At 40.7% G+C, this 14562-nt stretch overlaps 1 protein-coding gene across 7 annotated transcripts in view; it reads left to right on the top strand.

Annotated features, from left to right (window-relative positions):
• Nucleotides 1-14562, top strand: part of PHACTR1 (phosphatase and actin regulator 1) — a 413139-nt gene that overhangs the window by 83226 nt on the left and 315351 nt on the right. For 4 of the 7 annotated variants that reach the window (XM_075416933.1, XM_075416934.1, XM_075416935.1 and 1 more), the window contains 2 exons: nt 2050-2167; nt 13754-13900. In XM_075416933.1, the coding sequence (XP_075273048.1) occupies nt 2107-2167; nt 13754-13900 (208 nt within the window). In that variant the 5' untranslated portion in view covers nt 2050-2106. Of the gene's footprint in view, nt 1-670; nt 837-1039; nt 1097-2049; nt 2168-13753; nt 13901-14562 lie in introns of those variants that run through there. The other 3 variants (XM_075416931.1, XM_075416936.1, XM_075416938.1) reach the window with 3 other exon arrangements.

Below are 14562 nucleotides of genomic sequence, written 5' to 3'. Positions count from 1 at the left end.
TTATTTATTTTAAAAATCTTTCACAGTGCTTTGGCTTTTTATCAATATGTATTTCCTGAAAAAAGCTACGTCGTGTACTTTGTGAAAGGCTGTATCTTAAGCAGAAATGCAATGATTCCTTGAGAATGCTTGTATCAGATCTTAGAGCTCCTTCAAGAATGAATGAATTACTTAAAGTAGGAATTCTGTAATAAGAAAGGTTTCTGGATAATCTATGTATTTCATACCATCACTGGAATATTTTATGTGTCGCTTTTTCTGTCTGCCTTGTCCAACAAGCAGTACCAGATAAAAAATTAATCTCTTCAGGATGTTATTTGCATTATATCTGTAGCAAAACCTTTAACAATCTCATTACCCTTGTGGTAAATGATGGAGAAAGTAGGTATTTTACTTACTGAAAGCAAATTATTAGACAAAACACAACATTACAGTTAATCATTATGAAACACTTAAAAATATCTCAGAATATGAGATACAACAAGGAAGATCTGAGTGAAAAACAAATTCTTAAGGAAACTTGATGTAGATTTTTTCTTTTTTCCTTGGGAAAGTTTTTATCAAATCAAAACCAGGGGCTTGATTTTTCAGTATGAAGGGTGAGGGGGAGTGGGGGAGATGATCGTAGTGTCACCTCCTGTTGCTAAGTAACAACATCTCCTGGCCATTTTTATCTGATAAAGGAAGTCCAGTTGACGTTATGCATTATTCATCAGAGTTCCAATCAAACAATCAAAATTGTTTGCTTACACTGGGGACATTTAGTAAGATCAAAGAAACCCTCCTTGAAACTACTGGAGCTTACACCACTGCCAGGCAGCTCTTGATACTCTGCAGTAAGTATCATTTCTGGTTTGGGAATGCTACAGTAAAGTGAATTGCTGAGGAATTTTAAAGTTTTCTCATCAGGACAGGCTTCTGATTTTTAGAAAGGACGGGATGTTGATTGACGAAAACTGAATTGAAGGAAAAAAGGAAAGCTTTGGAACCCTGGTTTCCTGATTTTTGCCAACGTAATTAAAGGAACTGCTCACAGCAAGGGTCAGACTCTCTGCCCCAAACCTTTCTACTAGGTTTGCACGGAATAGGAGTAGAGGTATTTTTGTCTGTCTTAAAATAAACATTGTACGGAGCTTTTTTATGCTTATGATTATATGCCGTCGCTAACTGAAGTGTGGAGGAGAGAACTCGATTGCATGTTTTCTGCAAAACTTCTTTTTTTTATGTGAATTGTTCAGAGTAGAAGAAAATGCAGAAGGTAGCAAAGAGGCTGGAGAAGGGTCACAATAATGTGCTTAATCCCAGGAACTCTGGCCGGCAGAGGCAAGCCTGATTCTGTGTACCTCTTGGACAGTTGTAATCTAGGATCTAGGCAGATCCGAGGTTCAGAAGAATGCCAAAAATATAAACCTTAGTAAGAAGCAGTGCTAGGAGTAGCCTACCATTTCTTCATGATTGCTCTTATCGCATGTTTTAAAACTGATGGTGGGATGTTCTGTTGCTATTTCTGGTCAGTAAGAGAGGAGAGGGAAGGCAAGGTTGGTTTCTGGTCATTCAGGTGGAATGAAATGTCCAGAATATTGTGTCTTCTAGTACAGTGTTTTGGCATAAGAGGCATGAATGCTATCTTTAATGTAGTCTGTAACAGTAGTGCCTACTCGGAGGTGCTGGCTGTGGACACGGCTAAAGAAGGTCCCTGGCTCAAGCTTTTCTGATCTCCTTTTCAAGAGCAAACGTAACAGGCAGGTGAATCTAAGTATGTATTGTAAGAAATGGACACTGTGGGTAGAATGAAGGTGATTGTATTAGGAAGGTACTAGGAATCTTCCTAATACTGCAGTAGAATTTTTCCTTTGTGTCTTTATACAAGGATTTGAACCTCACATCCTAAAATAGAAAAGGATGCTTATGTAGTTCTACGAATAGTGATTTGAAAATGCTTTGATCCTAATATGCCACATGAAGTACTTTTGTGACTGCCTACACAATTCTTTCCACAAAGAAATTCACCAGCTTTTTTCTGTCTGACATCTCTGTAATCTTTCCCAGGAATCTGACTGATCATCCATACCAGAGTACTGTACACATACATAAAGTTCCTTCAAAATGGATTACTTTTTGGATGTCGAGTCTGCTCACAGACTGTTTTACAGTCAAGGAGCCCAAGGTAAGAAACTCTGGCACTGACTCAGAAAATGGCTATTTTAACTGTACAGTTAAGATGTTTAGGGCCAGAGAGGGACCAGCCTTTGTGACTGACCTACTGATGTGTACAAAGGCCAGAGGGAAAGGCCTTCTAAATGTGTGGGGTGTAAAAGGGTTTACAAGAAGAGTAATGATAGGGTTGATCTGCCCTCTCGGAGGATAAGGAAAAGCCATGAGAGCTGTTGGGTGCACAGCAGGAGCAAAAGAAACTGCCAAGATCCAGACTCGCATGTTGCAGAACCCAAATGGACAAGTCAGAGGGGACAGTAATGGCCCGCTGCTTGCTGTGTCAGCCTGTGGTGTCCTTCCTCTTTCTCCTTGCTTATCAATGCTGTCAGGATTATACTGTGGCGTTATTCAGTGCTGCAGGAATAAGCCCTGAGGCAGCCCAGCACACTGTATGCAAGCAGTAGGCTCTCACTGGTCTGCATCCTTCTCTGTGAAATGCTGGCCCCCACCGAGCAGAAGCGGTGCGAGCGAGGGAAAGAGGAATCAAGCTTCTCTGCTTTAATGTTGTTGAGACTTGTTCACAACATAGATGATATTTTTGGTAAAGTCAGTTCACGTTGTTCTCACCAGCTCTATTTTTGGAGAAAACTTGCAATTTCGGAGAAGGGTTTTTTTGTTCCTTAAATATTCAATTGCAGAAAACTGTAAGAACCAAGTAGCTCTATCAGCCTTTTTTGTTTTTACATATTGCCTGTTCTCTGAGAAGGCAATCCAGCTTTGTTCCACTGTTAATTTCATCAGTTGCTAACCAAATTCAAAGTCCGGCCAATAGAGCTCTGCCTTCCCTCTGGAGGCCATTTTCCCAGAGCAAGGCCTAATCCCCGTGGGGGATGCCACTGTCCCAGGACACGCAGAGGTCGGTACCACCTTTAACCTTTGGCTCGGCTGCGGTGCTGCTGCCTAACAAGTGCTGCATTGCCCAGCTGCTGCCCTAGTTGTTGTGACACGTTTTCATCTGTACAAGCCACAGAAAACCTTTCTTGTGACAACACAGTCTTCTGCGTTGAACAACAGAAGCAAATGCTAAGCACCTCAAAATCAAAGAAAAAATCGGCTGAGGGCAATGACTGCTTTTGCTGGCTTTTTCTCCATCTCTAAAACGCAATGGACACCTGAGCACTGCTACAGAAGTAATACTAAAATAAGTTCTTTGATACCCCTGTGAGAACAAACCCCTTTCTATTCCACATAAAATAAAATTCAGGAATCTACAACTTAACGCTTTACAAGCTATAGCAATTTATCAACAGCATCCCCGTGCACTGCAAGGTACAGGGTGGGATTATGGAAGAAGGAAACTGTATGCATGCAATGAATGTCTATTACAGTAATGTGCACAAGCTGATTAATAAGGGTTGCACAGGCAACCTTCACTTTAAGTATTTCCAAGAAGGCAAGGGAAAAAAACATTATCTTGCCCATACTTTGAGAAATTATATTGTTAGAACATGTAGAAATGCTTGTACTGATCAGTTAGATGCATGACTGAAATTCTAACAGTATCTGGTTGATTCTTTGTTTTAATGCAATTATTTTGCTTTTTTAAAATGCAAAATGAGGAAAACAGTCTGTCATGCAGAACTGTATTCTTTGACAAAAAAGTTATCAGCAGGGGGTTGACCTTTAGATCTGTCATGCGGGCTTCTATCTCTTGGAGAAAACAAGTAGGAACCGTCACTGAGACTTGGGGATTTTTTGTCCCCCTGCTTATGAACATTTTATGAAAGATGCCAACAACATGGTTCCACTGCGCACCACAGCATAGCACAGAGGCTCCCAAACCCTGATTACCTCCACAACTGCAAACAGTACATCAATGTAAGAGCCATGCTGTACTTAAGCTCTGTCCCCTTCAACCTTTCATCTTTCTCTTTGCTCCTTTTACTGCATTTTCCCCTGCTCCTGTCCTTCACATATCTTACCTCACACGCTCATGAGATCTCTTTCCCAGACTCCAGTACTCTGCCCTCTCTTCATGTCTCTCTGCAGTTGACATCAGCTGCTTCCCCACCAAGTTAGGTGCCAGTAGGGAAATTGCCCTGAGCACACAAGTGACAACGCTTCTGCTCTATGTTCTGAAATGCTGCAACAGCAGTCCCCTGGCACTGGGAGAGGTGCTTGAGGGGAAGGATGGGTAAGAAAACTCCACTAGCAATAGGTGTGAGAGACGAAATGTGGCCTGTGCAGAGAGAAGTCTTGGGAATCTTGCACTGTCTGAGGTAGCACTGAGCACCTCTGAGGTGACAGATACGGCTTCAGCAGGCCAAATGATAAACCACTGGAAGAGTTTCATTGCCAAGGCTTCCTGTAGCAAATGCCTTTATCACCTTTCTTAGCTCCAAACTTCTTGATGGCAGCATCTCCTTCCTCTGAGCTACCTTATCTCCTGTATACAACAAAGAACTCAACCCTATCGAGTGTGCGTTGATGCTGCCTGTACAGCTCTGATAGCTCCTGTTGTCCTTGTACATTGTGCCAAATTTTAAGGCTGTCTTCCATAGAACAGGCATTTCTATGAGATAATGGCATGATTTCTCCAAACATGGACAAAAATAACATATTTCTTTCCTTATCCACCTTCTGAGAAACAGTTAAACGGTGTTAGCTATAACTTTCTGAAGAACCAAAAAAATACACTGAATGTGAGGCACCCATCCACCCTAAACAGCGTGGCTCAAGTAGCTAGTTTGGAACCGAATAAAAGGTCTGCAAGAAAGCATTGTCATCAGATCTACCTAATAGGATCACAAGTTAACTATCTGATGTTAATATAATAACATGATGCTATTAGCAAATCATGCTATCAAACAGCACATGTATATGCATTAAAACTGCATTACGACAGAACTGAGAAAAGACTACAGTATTCTGCCATCTAATTAGAGACAACATATGGATTGTTATTACTTCAGTTATATTATTAGTTCTTCCATTACCAAATGCTCTGTTTACAGACTGTAGAATGGGGGTTTATGACCCACTTGCTCTTTCTGTGAGATCTGAAGATTTTTGCCTTTTAATCCTTTGATCCTCCAGAGCAAGAAAAAAACTCCCTTCCAATGTTTTCACATTAACGATATAACAATGTTAGAAATGGCAGCTGTAAAGCACTCATTCTCATCTGTATCCACTCCTCGTGGGTGGAAGGCAAGGGAAGGAATAGGACTGCAAAATGTTGGGAAGGAACTCATAGACCTAAGATGACATTGCTGACAGATGATATCAAATCCCAGCTGACCTTAGGTCTTGTGTAGTTGAATGCAGGATGCTCTGACCTCAGCAAACAGACTGAAACAGGGTTTTGGTCCCCAGCAACTAACTGGTTCTCTACCCCTTGCTACCTGCACTAACGCCGACGCCTCATCCCTACTCCTGCACAAAGCTGCAGAACTGGCTTTGCTGTAGGGTAGAAGGAAAGAGGCGCTACCCTATCAGCTGCCCCCTCTCCCATCCTTTCCTTCTGCAGGAGCAGCCATCACCTCACTCCCGTGGGCTGAGCGCAGAACAGAGGATGTTTGGCTGTTCCGGCTGCATCTGCTGTTCAAACAGCTGTTCCCTGTTTCCTCCAAGGAAAGTGAAGCAGGAGGGATGGAAAAGTCACAAAAGCTGGATCTGGCAGTAGGATTATCTAGATTTAGAAAACTTGGTAAATGAAGCCAGCTGGCTGTAGTTTCCAGACACAAGCCAAAAATATCCTAAGCCTTGCAGCCCTCCCTGACTGTCTCTTCTGTGGCCGTATGTTGGGATCTAGGAGATGGAGGTGTCCTTGCCAAGTGCGTAATGCCTGGTGACGCATCTGCAAATCACAAGCAGGAAAGAAGGGACTGTGATCCCCTGGATCCAGCCCCTTGCCCTAGGAAAGTCTGAATCTGAAATCTAAGCACGGAGCTGGACTTCAATTTTCAAAGCAGTCTTTTCCCTTTGGAGTGTGTGGAAGACACTAGCCATTCTTGGATGTAAATGTATTCTAAATATACATCTACCAGGGCTTTCAGCCGTGAGGGCTGAAAACACATAACGGGCCTGGAGTAGGATTCAGCTCACTTATCCCTTAGGTGTCCTCAGTGAAGATGTTTTCATCTAAGACTTCTGACTAGCCTGGCATGTATCAGTGGATAGAAACAGTAATTTTAAGAGCAGAGTTCACCCAATCTCAGACATCTTCCTCGGGATAATATAAATATAGCCTTATCCTCTCTACTGATTATGAAAGCCTAGAGAGCTACCCTGAGTGAACGATGTCTGTGCTAACGGCATTTGTTTGCATAGAGGAATCATGTGTTGACAGGCAAGATACGACCTGATTCAGGAAAGGGAGTAACTTCCCCAAAACAGGTCAAGTTATAATCCAAAACTATAAATGTGCAGACCTCGTCTCGGCTGTAGCCTACTTCGGAGAGATATCAGCTTTGATCTTGAAGTCCTACTTGAAAGAAGTTATGCTCTGGGGCATGCAAAGAAAGACCTCACATTTGAGAGCGCTGAGCAGGCTGGTGCTGAGGAGCAGCTGAAGCAGGCTGCTCCATAAGGGAAAATGAGACAAGAGGCAGCAAGACAGGAAGAGGCAACAGTCTCACCTACAAGAGGTAAAGCACTGCAGCACATGAGCAGGGCAGGTCCAGTGACGGTCACCACGTTCAGCCAAGTCCAAATCATCAGACAAGACCATGGTGGTGAGGCATATATGAGGCCAAGCAGGACATGAAGTCAACAATCTGGATTTAGATCAGTGAGGAACATAGCCAGCCACAGACACAGCCGCAGCCTCACTCAGTAAGTGGGCAGTAGCCTCCGTGTAAATGTAGCTCCCAACTGAAGGGAGGAAGCAGCTGTTGAGGCTTCTCACAGCTTTCTCAAACAGCTCCAAAGCTGGTCAGGGCTTCTCAAGCTGCTCTCTCCAACAGCTGTGCCATGTCAGAGAGCCTGCCTTGAGCACAGCCAACTGCATGCCCTGGCCGTTGGTACCGAGCTATCACCTAGGCTTGCTCAGGATTAAGCAATGAGGAACCCCTCCCTGCCATTGTATACAAGGAGATGGACCCCCTTGTATGAATTCTAAGAGAGAAGAATGACTTCTGCCCAGTACACTATAAATGAAGGCTTTAGATACCGCCAAAGAAGAAGAGTTGCCCATCACAGACAGCGTGTAGCACTTATCTGCAGCCACAAGTCTGATGGCAGGGGGCCTAAGACTCACCCCCTCTCTTGGTGCCTCTAGAAACCCCACACCACAACCTGATGGGAGAGGTCAGACACGGTGCGGTCAGCATACCGCCCTAGACTGTGTTAGCCCACCATTGCTTTACAGCTGGACCCTCCAGACCCTGCTGGGAGTCTGGGCTCTGCTCTTGGGTGTCTTCTGACTCAAGGATAATATTGTTCCTAATTTCCTGGAAACCTGTGTGTCCACTCTTCCAGTCTTCTCTCTTTTCGCACCAGCAGGGGGCATGAAGCTTAAAATTAACTGCATTAATTGAGTATTTCCAAGATGCTCCTACATACCTTGAAGCTGCTTGCCAGTCCATTTGGCAGGATACACTGTGCATATTTAAATAACTGAACAAAACTCTCTTGAAGGCTTATCTTAAACTATCTTTTGTATCTATAAATAATTTACTGATCCACTTACATTAGGTATGCTTTCACTGGTTGCAACATTCCTGCAGTCTACTTGATGAATGTAAGAGGTGGATAAAAAATATGGAGTAGAAAAAACATGGACATAAAAATATAGTACATATGGCCAAGGGATAACAGATGCACAAGATTGTACAGGCACATAGACGATGATTGCTCAAAAGATTTCAGGAAATCCTTCTTCTTGATCATTTTTCCAGGTTTAATAAAATACTCCCAGGTATAGTTTTAATTCCATATTTTCCCGCTGTGCTCTGTCTCCGTGATATATTTATTTCACTGTGTTTCACTTTTGCTCATTTATTTTAATTCATACAGTGCTGATTCATTCTAGATGTTTGACTTTAATCATTGCTGACTACTCAGTGCTACTGCCCTTCTGCTTCTGCATATTAAATAATGTCCAATATTTTACAAAAGGATATTGCCGCAGTATCCCCAGATTCTAATCCAGAATGATTCCACCGTAGATGTTCCTTGTGTAAAGTAACATTACGATACTCCATCCACCAAAATTTCATTATTAATCCCTGCTATAGATTAATATCTTTTGAAAATTGTGTTATTTTGCAGATCTTTTTTTGTTGATGTGATGTCACTAGTTCTTAGAATAATAACATTAATAGCAGAAGAATTAGTAACGGTAAATGTGCATTCCTGATGTAATTTCCCTCTCTTTAAATCCCAGGAAGTAACTGATCAACATCTATCTTTTCCTCACCCTTTTTAAACTTCCCCCCCCCCCGTCCCCCCACCATCTTCTCCACCTCCTATTCTGGCATATCCCCATTACTGAGAATTTAGGAACAGGCAACAGAGTGCCATGATCGAAGTCTCTGGCTTGCAGAGTCAGGTAGCCTAGCTTCACCAATTGTATAAAAATAGCTCACGATGAGTTGCAGTAACTGTACTTCAACTACTTTTTGTTCATTTATTTCAATATCCAGTCAGCCAAATTAAAGTCAGAAGAAATAACGATCTTCTAATTCTCAGCAGCATTTCTGAATAAAACTAGGAGGTCTGAGATCCAGTTCTCCATACCCTAAATAAAGAAAACTTTAGAAAACCTGTGCATGGATCACACTTGAAAAAATTTGATTCTGAAAACTAAATGTATTTTTTTCTATTAAAAATTAATTTTAAATAACCAAGCCCCTACTTGCCCCTATTTCATAATAATTTAGCTGTTTGATTTATTTATTTTTAATAGTCTGTTTTCTGAAGCCTATGCCTTTGGACACACCGGAAGAGTAACAACCATGTTTCCTCTAAAATGCACAAAAAATGCAAGTTAGGCATATTGTGCATCACAAAACAGCATAATGAGCATGTGCTTAAAAGTGGATATCCTTTTGCATGCGTACTATTGTTTGCAGCCCTCACGCCTGTGTTTGAATACGATGTATCTAAGCACTTTCTTTCAGATTACTGATGTCCATCAAACCACTGTCAAAGATCTCAACAGCTTTGCTTTAGAGACACAGAGCAATCCATACACATGCGCTTCTGTGTTTATCCAGGACACACAAGCCTATAAATCATTCTTCATAAATGATAAATTTTGTCCTCTCCAGTGTTTGCACACATCTTCTATTCTCTTCCTCTCCTGCCAGTCATACCCAGTTCCCCCCCCCCAATCTTTCAAATGTTGTTCTTTACCAATTGCATTTAAAACAAGACATAAGTGGCATTAAATCAGACCAACAGATTTTTTTCCTGGTAAACATCCATTTGGACCCATTGCTGGGTCTGTCTTTAAAGAAGAATATCCACAATCTAATAATTTTTTTTTAGCACAGATGGAATATCATGTTCTAGAACCATCAAAATGTACCTGAACTTATGTTTTTAAAGCTTACATTTAGCCAAAAATACACTTCTGTGGGTATTATCTACATGTTATGCTACGGCGAGCCCTTTGCACAGAAGCATGAAGGAGAACTGAGTAAGAAGCTCGTATGTTTCTCTAATGCAAAAAAAGTAGCAAGAAACAATTCTACCCAATCAGCAACCACAGCACTGCAATTAAAATATTTTTTGTAGGTATTCTACAAAGTTATTTAAAATTTGCCCTGAGAAATGAGGTTTTCCTCAAAAACATCTTCAAGATTTCTGACGTAAAACAGTATTCTTTTATGACTATTTCCATGTCATCTCAAGTTGCTTGTGATTATACGCATCAGAAATATACCCTTTCCAATGCATCTAGGTCTAGACGTCTCCAGCAGAAACACTTTAGCACTTGGCTTGTACTAAGATTAAAATCATCAGGTCTCAAAAGTTTTTGCCATTTCAAGGTAAGAATCTGCCATGCAAATTTGTGTCACCCATGAGATACTTTGAAAACATTGTAATAAAAGTTGACTGATTAAAGTGGATGAATATTTCATGTTTTCTCTGACTAATTTTTAGGAGGACGGCTTCTCACCTCTGAAAGTTTTCCAATTAAAAATGTCCAAAATTTTTCTGAAAAACACAAGTCTTAAAAAAACCATTATTATAAATCTTCAAAATGTAAAGCTAGCTCTTGGCAAACAAAAATTAGTACTAATATTTTTATTAAAATATGTGGAAATGTATTTTAATAGAAAAAGTGGAAGCCATCAAAAATTCTTTGCAATCCATCCCCCATGTTTTCGGTAATTTCAAACAGCATTCAAAACTTGGACCACCTGTAGATGTAACTAAATATATTGAAATTATACATTCAAAATGCCTCTGAACATGCAACATAATCATTTATGTATTTCACATTCTCTTCTCCCAAACGCATACTTGTGTCGTACTTCAATAGGATACAATATTTTGAAATAACAAATGTGAGATTGTATATAATCAGTTCCAAGGTGTCATAACGTACATTACTATTTTTAAGGTATTTTTCCTCTATAAGCAACCTTTTCCATTTATAACAAATACCAGACAATATGTTGCCACAATGTGCCAATTGTGGCATAACCCTATGAGGAACAATGCAAACAAAATGAAAGAATTTAACCAAAATGACTGATCTGCCTTCTGTGTGCTGTTAAGAGTGGCTGCTTAAAACAAGTTTTTGGATCCTGGTCTCAAATCCATCTGCAGCACAAGTGGGCCCCTTCATGTGTATCATAATGTCGTTCTTTTACTCCAAGACCTTCAAGAGGACACTTTCCACTTCTCCTGAAAAACCGTCTCCTAAAACATGTGTCCCAGAGACTGAGCTGGTTTGTGGAGAGCAGCTGAAGCTAGAGACTGGTGGGTTATCTGTGATGGACCCAATGGTCACACTGGGCAAATGCGGACAGCTTTAGGAAAAAATATATGGCAAGCCATTCTCGTAATAAGGAGTGCTATGGATTATGGTTAGGAAAAGAGTGTATACAGGTATATTCATGGCATGCATAAATATTCAGCATCACTGTATGGATGTCAGCATGTGATCAGCTATACTTTCCAGTTCTGTGGCTGTGTAAGAACTCATCTTAGGATTTTCTTACTTAGCTTCCTCTGAAATTTCTCCCTTGTTTACTTAAAATTTCCAGTCATTCCTGAAAACTCCTTTTGGTAATATACACAAAGGGGAGATAATCATGGTTGTCAAAGTAATACATACTGATTACTCCAGGAAACATTTTCCAGCATCCACCTACCTCTAGTCAAAATGAATACAAGCCAGATCCCAATATTTTGACCCAAAAGGTAAAAATGATTTATTAATAATTACATAGAAAAGCCCACTCTTGTCCTCTGTTTACCATAAATGTATGTGCAACTTGGTGTTGTTTTTTTTCCAAATAGATTCCTGTGCAGTGATCCAGCCAGCGCTGAAATGCACGGGTGCCCTTTCACTGACTTTAACTACAGCTAGATCACGCCAGTTTTAAAAGACAAATCTTTTACATGGTTGTTTTATGAGATTATTTTTACAATGCTGACTTCATATACAGATAAATCTTCCTTAAGTGTAAATTTGATGATGCAGTACACAAAATTCTCCAGAGCAGAAATTTTCCATTCTCTTTTATCTTTATTACTGTACATCCCTATTACAAGGGAGTAATAGTTTACAGTCTAGTCACAGTGTTTACTTTAGCTTAATCTAAACAGTTGACCCCATTAAATCAATTTCAACTCTTGCCCTTTGCTTTTACTTCAATTTCAAATGTTAGGTTAGAAATGAGCAAAAACTTGAAAGAAATCTATTTAAATCAGAAAAACAGTAAGTTAGACTAGAAATAACCGTTACCTTCAGCAATGCAGATTTGCTTGTTTAGTAAACTACACAATGCTGCAAAGTGAAAAATAGAGCATGACAGCTTTTGTTAACTCATACTAATTATACGCTACCATACCTAACACCTAAATCAGGTTTTAGGCATCTGAAGGCTTCTGATTGACAGATATTATCTGGAACTCTAAAAAACTTTTAAAAGAAAGAATCACAGTTAGCAGCTGAAGAACATGCTCTTAGTCACTATCAGTCATGCTCTCCAGCCCCAGCAGGAAAATATAGTTCATTATTAGCTCTTTGAAGTGTGGTGGCTTACAAAAGCCCCAAGATAAAGACTGCTATGCCAGATAATGCTCAAACAACAAGAAATACCCAGAGTGTAGGCTCCTAGGCTCTTACAGGGTCCCATATGAAAGATAATGCAAATAGTCCCACTCCAAGGGCAAGGACGGGTTTTCAAGTTGAAATTCTCTGTCCGGCTATGTATGAGGTGGAGGGGAAAAAAACACACTGAGAAGGTACTTGTGCATGGTGCTCATGCCTTCAGTGATCAGCCAGATCTCATTTAGCGTTTGCGATAATCTTTATCTACTCAGAGAATTGAGATGGATATATTTATAGAGGCTCTTCTGTTTGTGATTTGCAATTTATAGGCTCAGCACCCAAAGCATTCAACAGCCACTTATAATTACATCTCACAGAAAAACCACCTGCATTAAAGGGACATTATCAAGGCTGTAAGGTCAAGTGCTAAATACTTAGGCAATGCCAGAATGAAGGTTGCCTGTGCAACACTAATTCCGTCTCCTTATAAATGTGTATTATAATACGGTTTCTAATTGCATGATGACACAGTAATTTTTTACTGTCCTACCATTTGCTTCATCAGTGCATGGAGTGGGCAGTGCTCACTTAATGAGTCAGTATTAAATATTTTGCTTTCTCCTCCTTGAAAGCATGGCCCCAAGCCATTCAGAAGATAGAAATCTTCATTTCCTCGCGGGCTTTTCAACGGTGCTTCACTAAAGTATATGAATACTTTATAAATACTAATGAATTTATATGTTCATGAAATTCCTACTGAAAGAAAATGATGATTCTCCCTGTTTCACAGGGAGAAACTATGGAACTAAGACATAAAGTAATCGAGCGCAAAAAGTAGCTGTTAATTCTGAATGCCCATATCAAGACAACAAGAAACTGAGTTTTGGAATAGTTGCTGTAGGCATCACATCACGTGAACCAAGCACAGCTTCCACTGATTTCTGCAAACTAAGCTAACATTTAAATACTACTGTTACTCAGGCATCACAGCCTCAAAAACAGTATTCAGAAAAAGAGACTGCAGCTATGGAGAAGTTGTGGAAAGAGTGGTTTAAGTGGCAAAACTAGGAACTTTGAACAAGCAACCTGTGGCAGGAGCAGAGCTACAACCCATATCTTTGGGGCACACAACACAGCAATCTTTTCTTTTCTTGGCATCATTCTGTGCAGCCCTCAAATTCTGCAGCACGTGAAGCAGGGACCTTACAGTAAACAGCCTCTTCTACTACCTGTTACAGATCCTCTTTTCCATTGAGTGATTTTTTCTTCTCTTTTTTTCTCTCTTTTTCTTTTTGTCCCTCTTCCTTGCCCTTTACATTTCTCCTTTCTCCTGCTATTCGCTCTTCACTCGTTCTTTCTCACCAGCTCGTCGGGCAACTCTTCTCACCGTGCCCACTCTGATGACAGCATCTTCTGAGGATGACATAGACCGGAGACCCATCAGAAGACTCCGGTCTAAGAGTGACACCCCTTACTTGGAAGAAGCTAGGATCTGCTTCAACCTTGATAATGGTAAGACCACCCCTTCCCCAAACAGCATATGGTGTTAATTACGGACTTTTTTTGAGATGCACATGGACCAGATGGTACGTTCTCATGCACAGGCGTGATGGTTCACCAGACATCCAAGGATGTCATGGCTGTCTAAATACAAGCACCTGCACATTTCAGAATTCTCCTGCAAGTACTAAAGTTTTTCCCCTGGTTTAGCTAGGGTGAGCCAGTGAGATCAGAGCAAAATAGAATGGCTTTGCAAACAAGGTGTATTTATATCTTATCCACTCCAGGCATCCAGAAACATGAAAGTTCTTGTGAATATTCACTAAGAGATTAGAGCTAACAGCAGACTTCAGCTAAAGCCATGGAAGAACATCCAGCATGCCCCGAAAACCTCTATAGGCTTAACTGGCAAAATTGTAACAGAAAACTCTTGATTCTGCAGGAATGAGTATGAGAGCTGTCCCCCCAGAATCAGGCCAGCTAATGTTAGTATCAGCGCCTTCAGAGTTACCGAGCCCCAGCATTCCCTGCTCCCTTTTCTCACTGAGGTTGACCAAAACAAAAGATTTTGGAAGTACTGACAACTTAGTGACTTTAAGGAGACTGTGTTTGCTTTAAAAAATTTGAATTAAATGACATTAACTAGTACACTCCTCGGCACATATTTTAACTGT

Source organism: Opisthocomus hoazin, chromosome 3 (assembly GCF_030867145.1).
Source record: "Opisthocomus hoazin isolate bOpiHoa1 chromosome 3, bOpiHoa1.hap1, whole genome shotgun sequence".
Lineage (NCBI taxonomy): Eukaryota > Metazoa > Chordata > Aves > Opisthocomiformes > Opisthocomidae > Opisthocomus > Opisthocomus hoazin.
The sequence above is the reverse complement of the archived record's forward strand: the minus strand, read 5'-3'. Positions and strand labels throughout refer to the sequence as shown.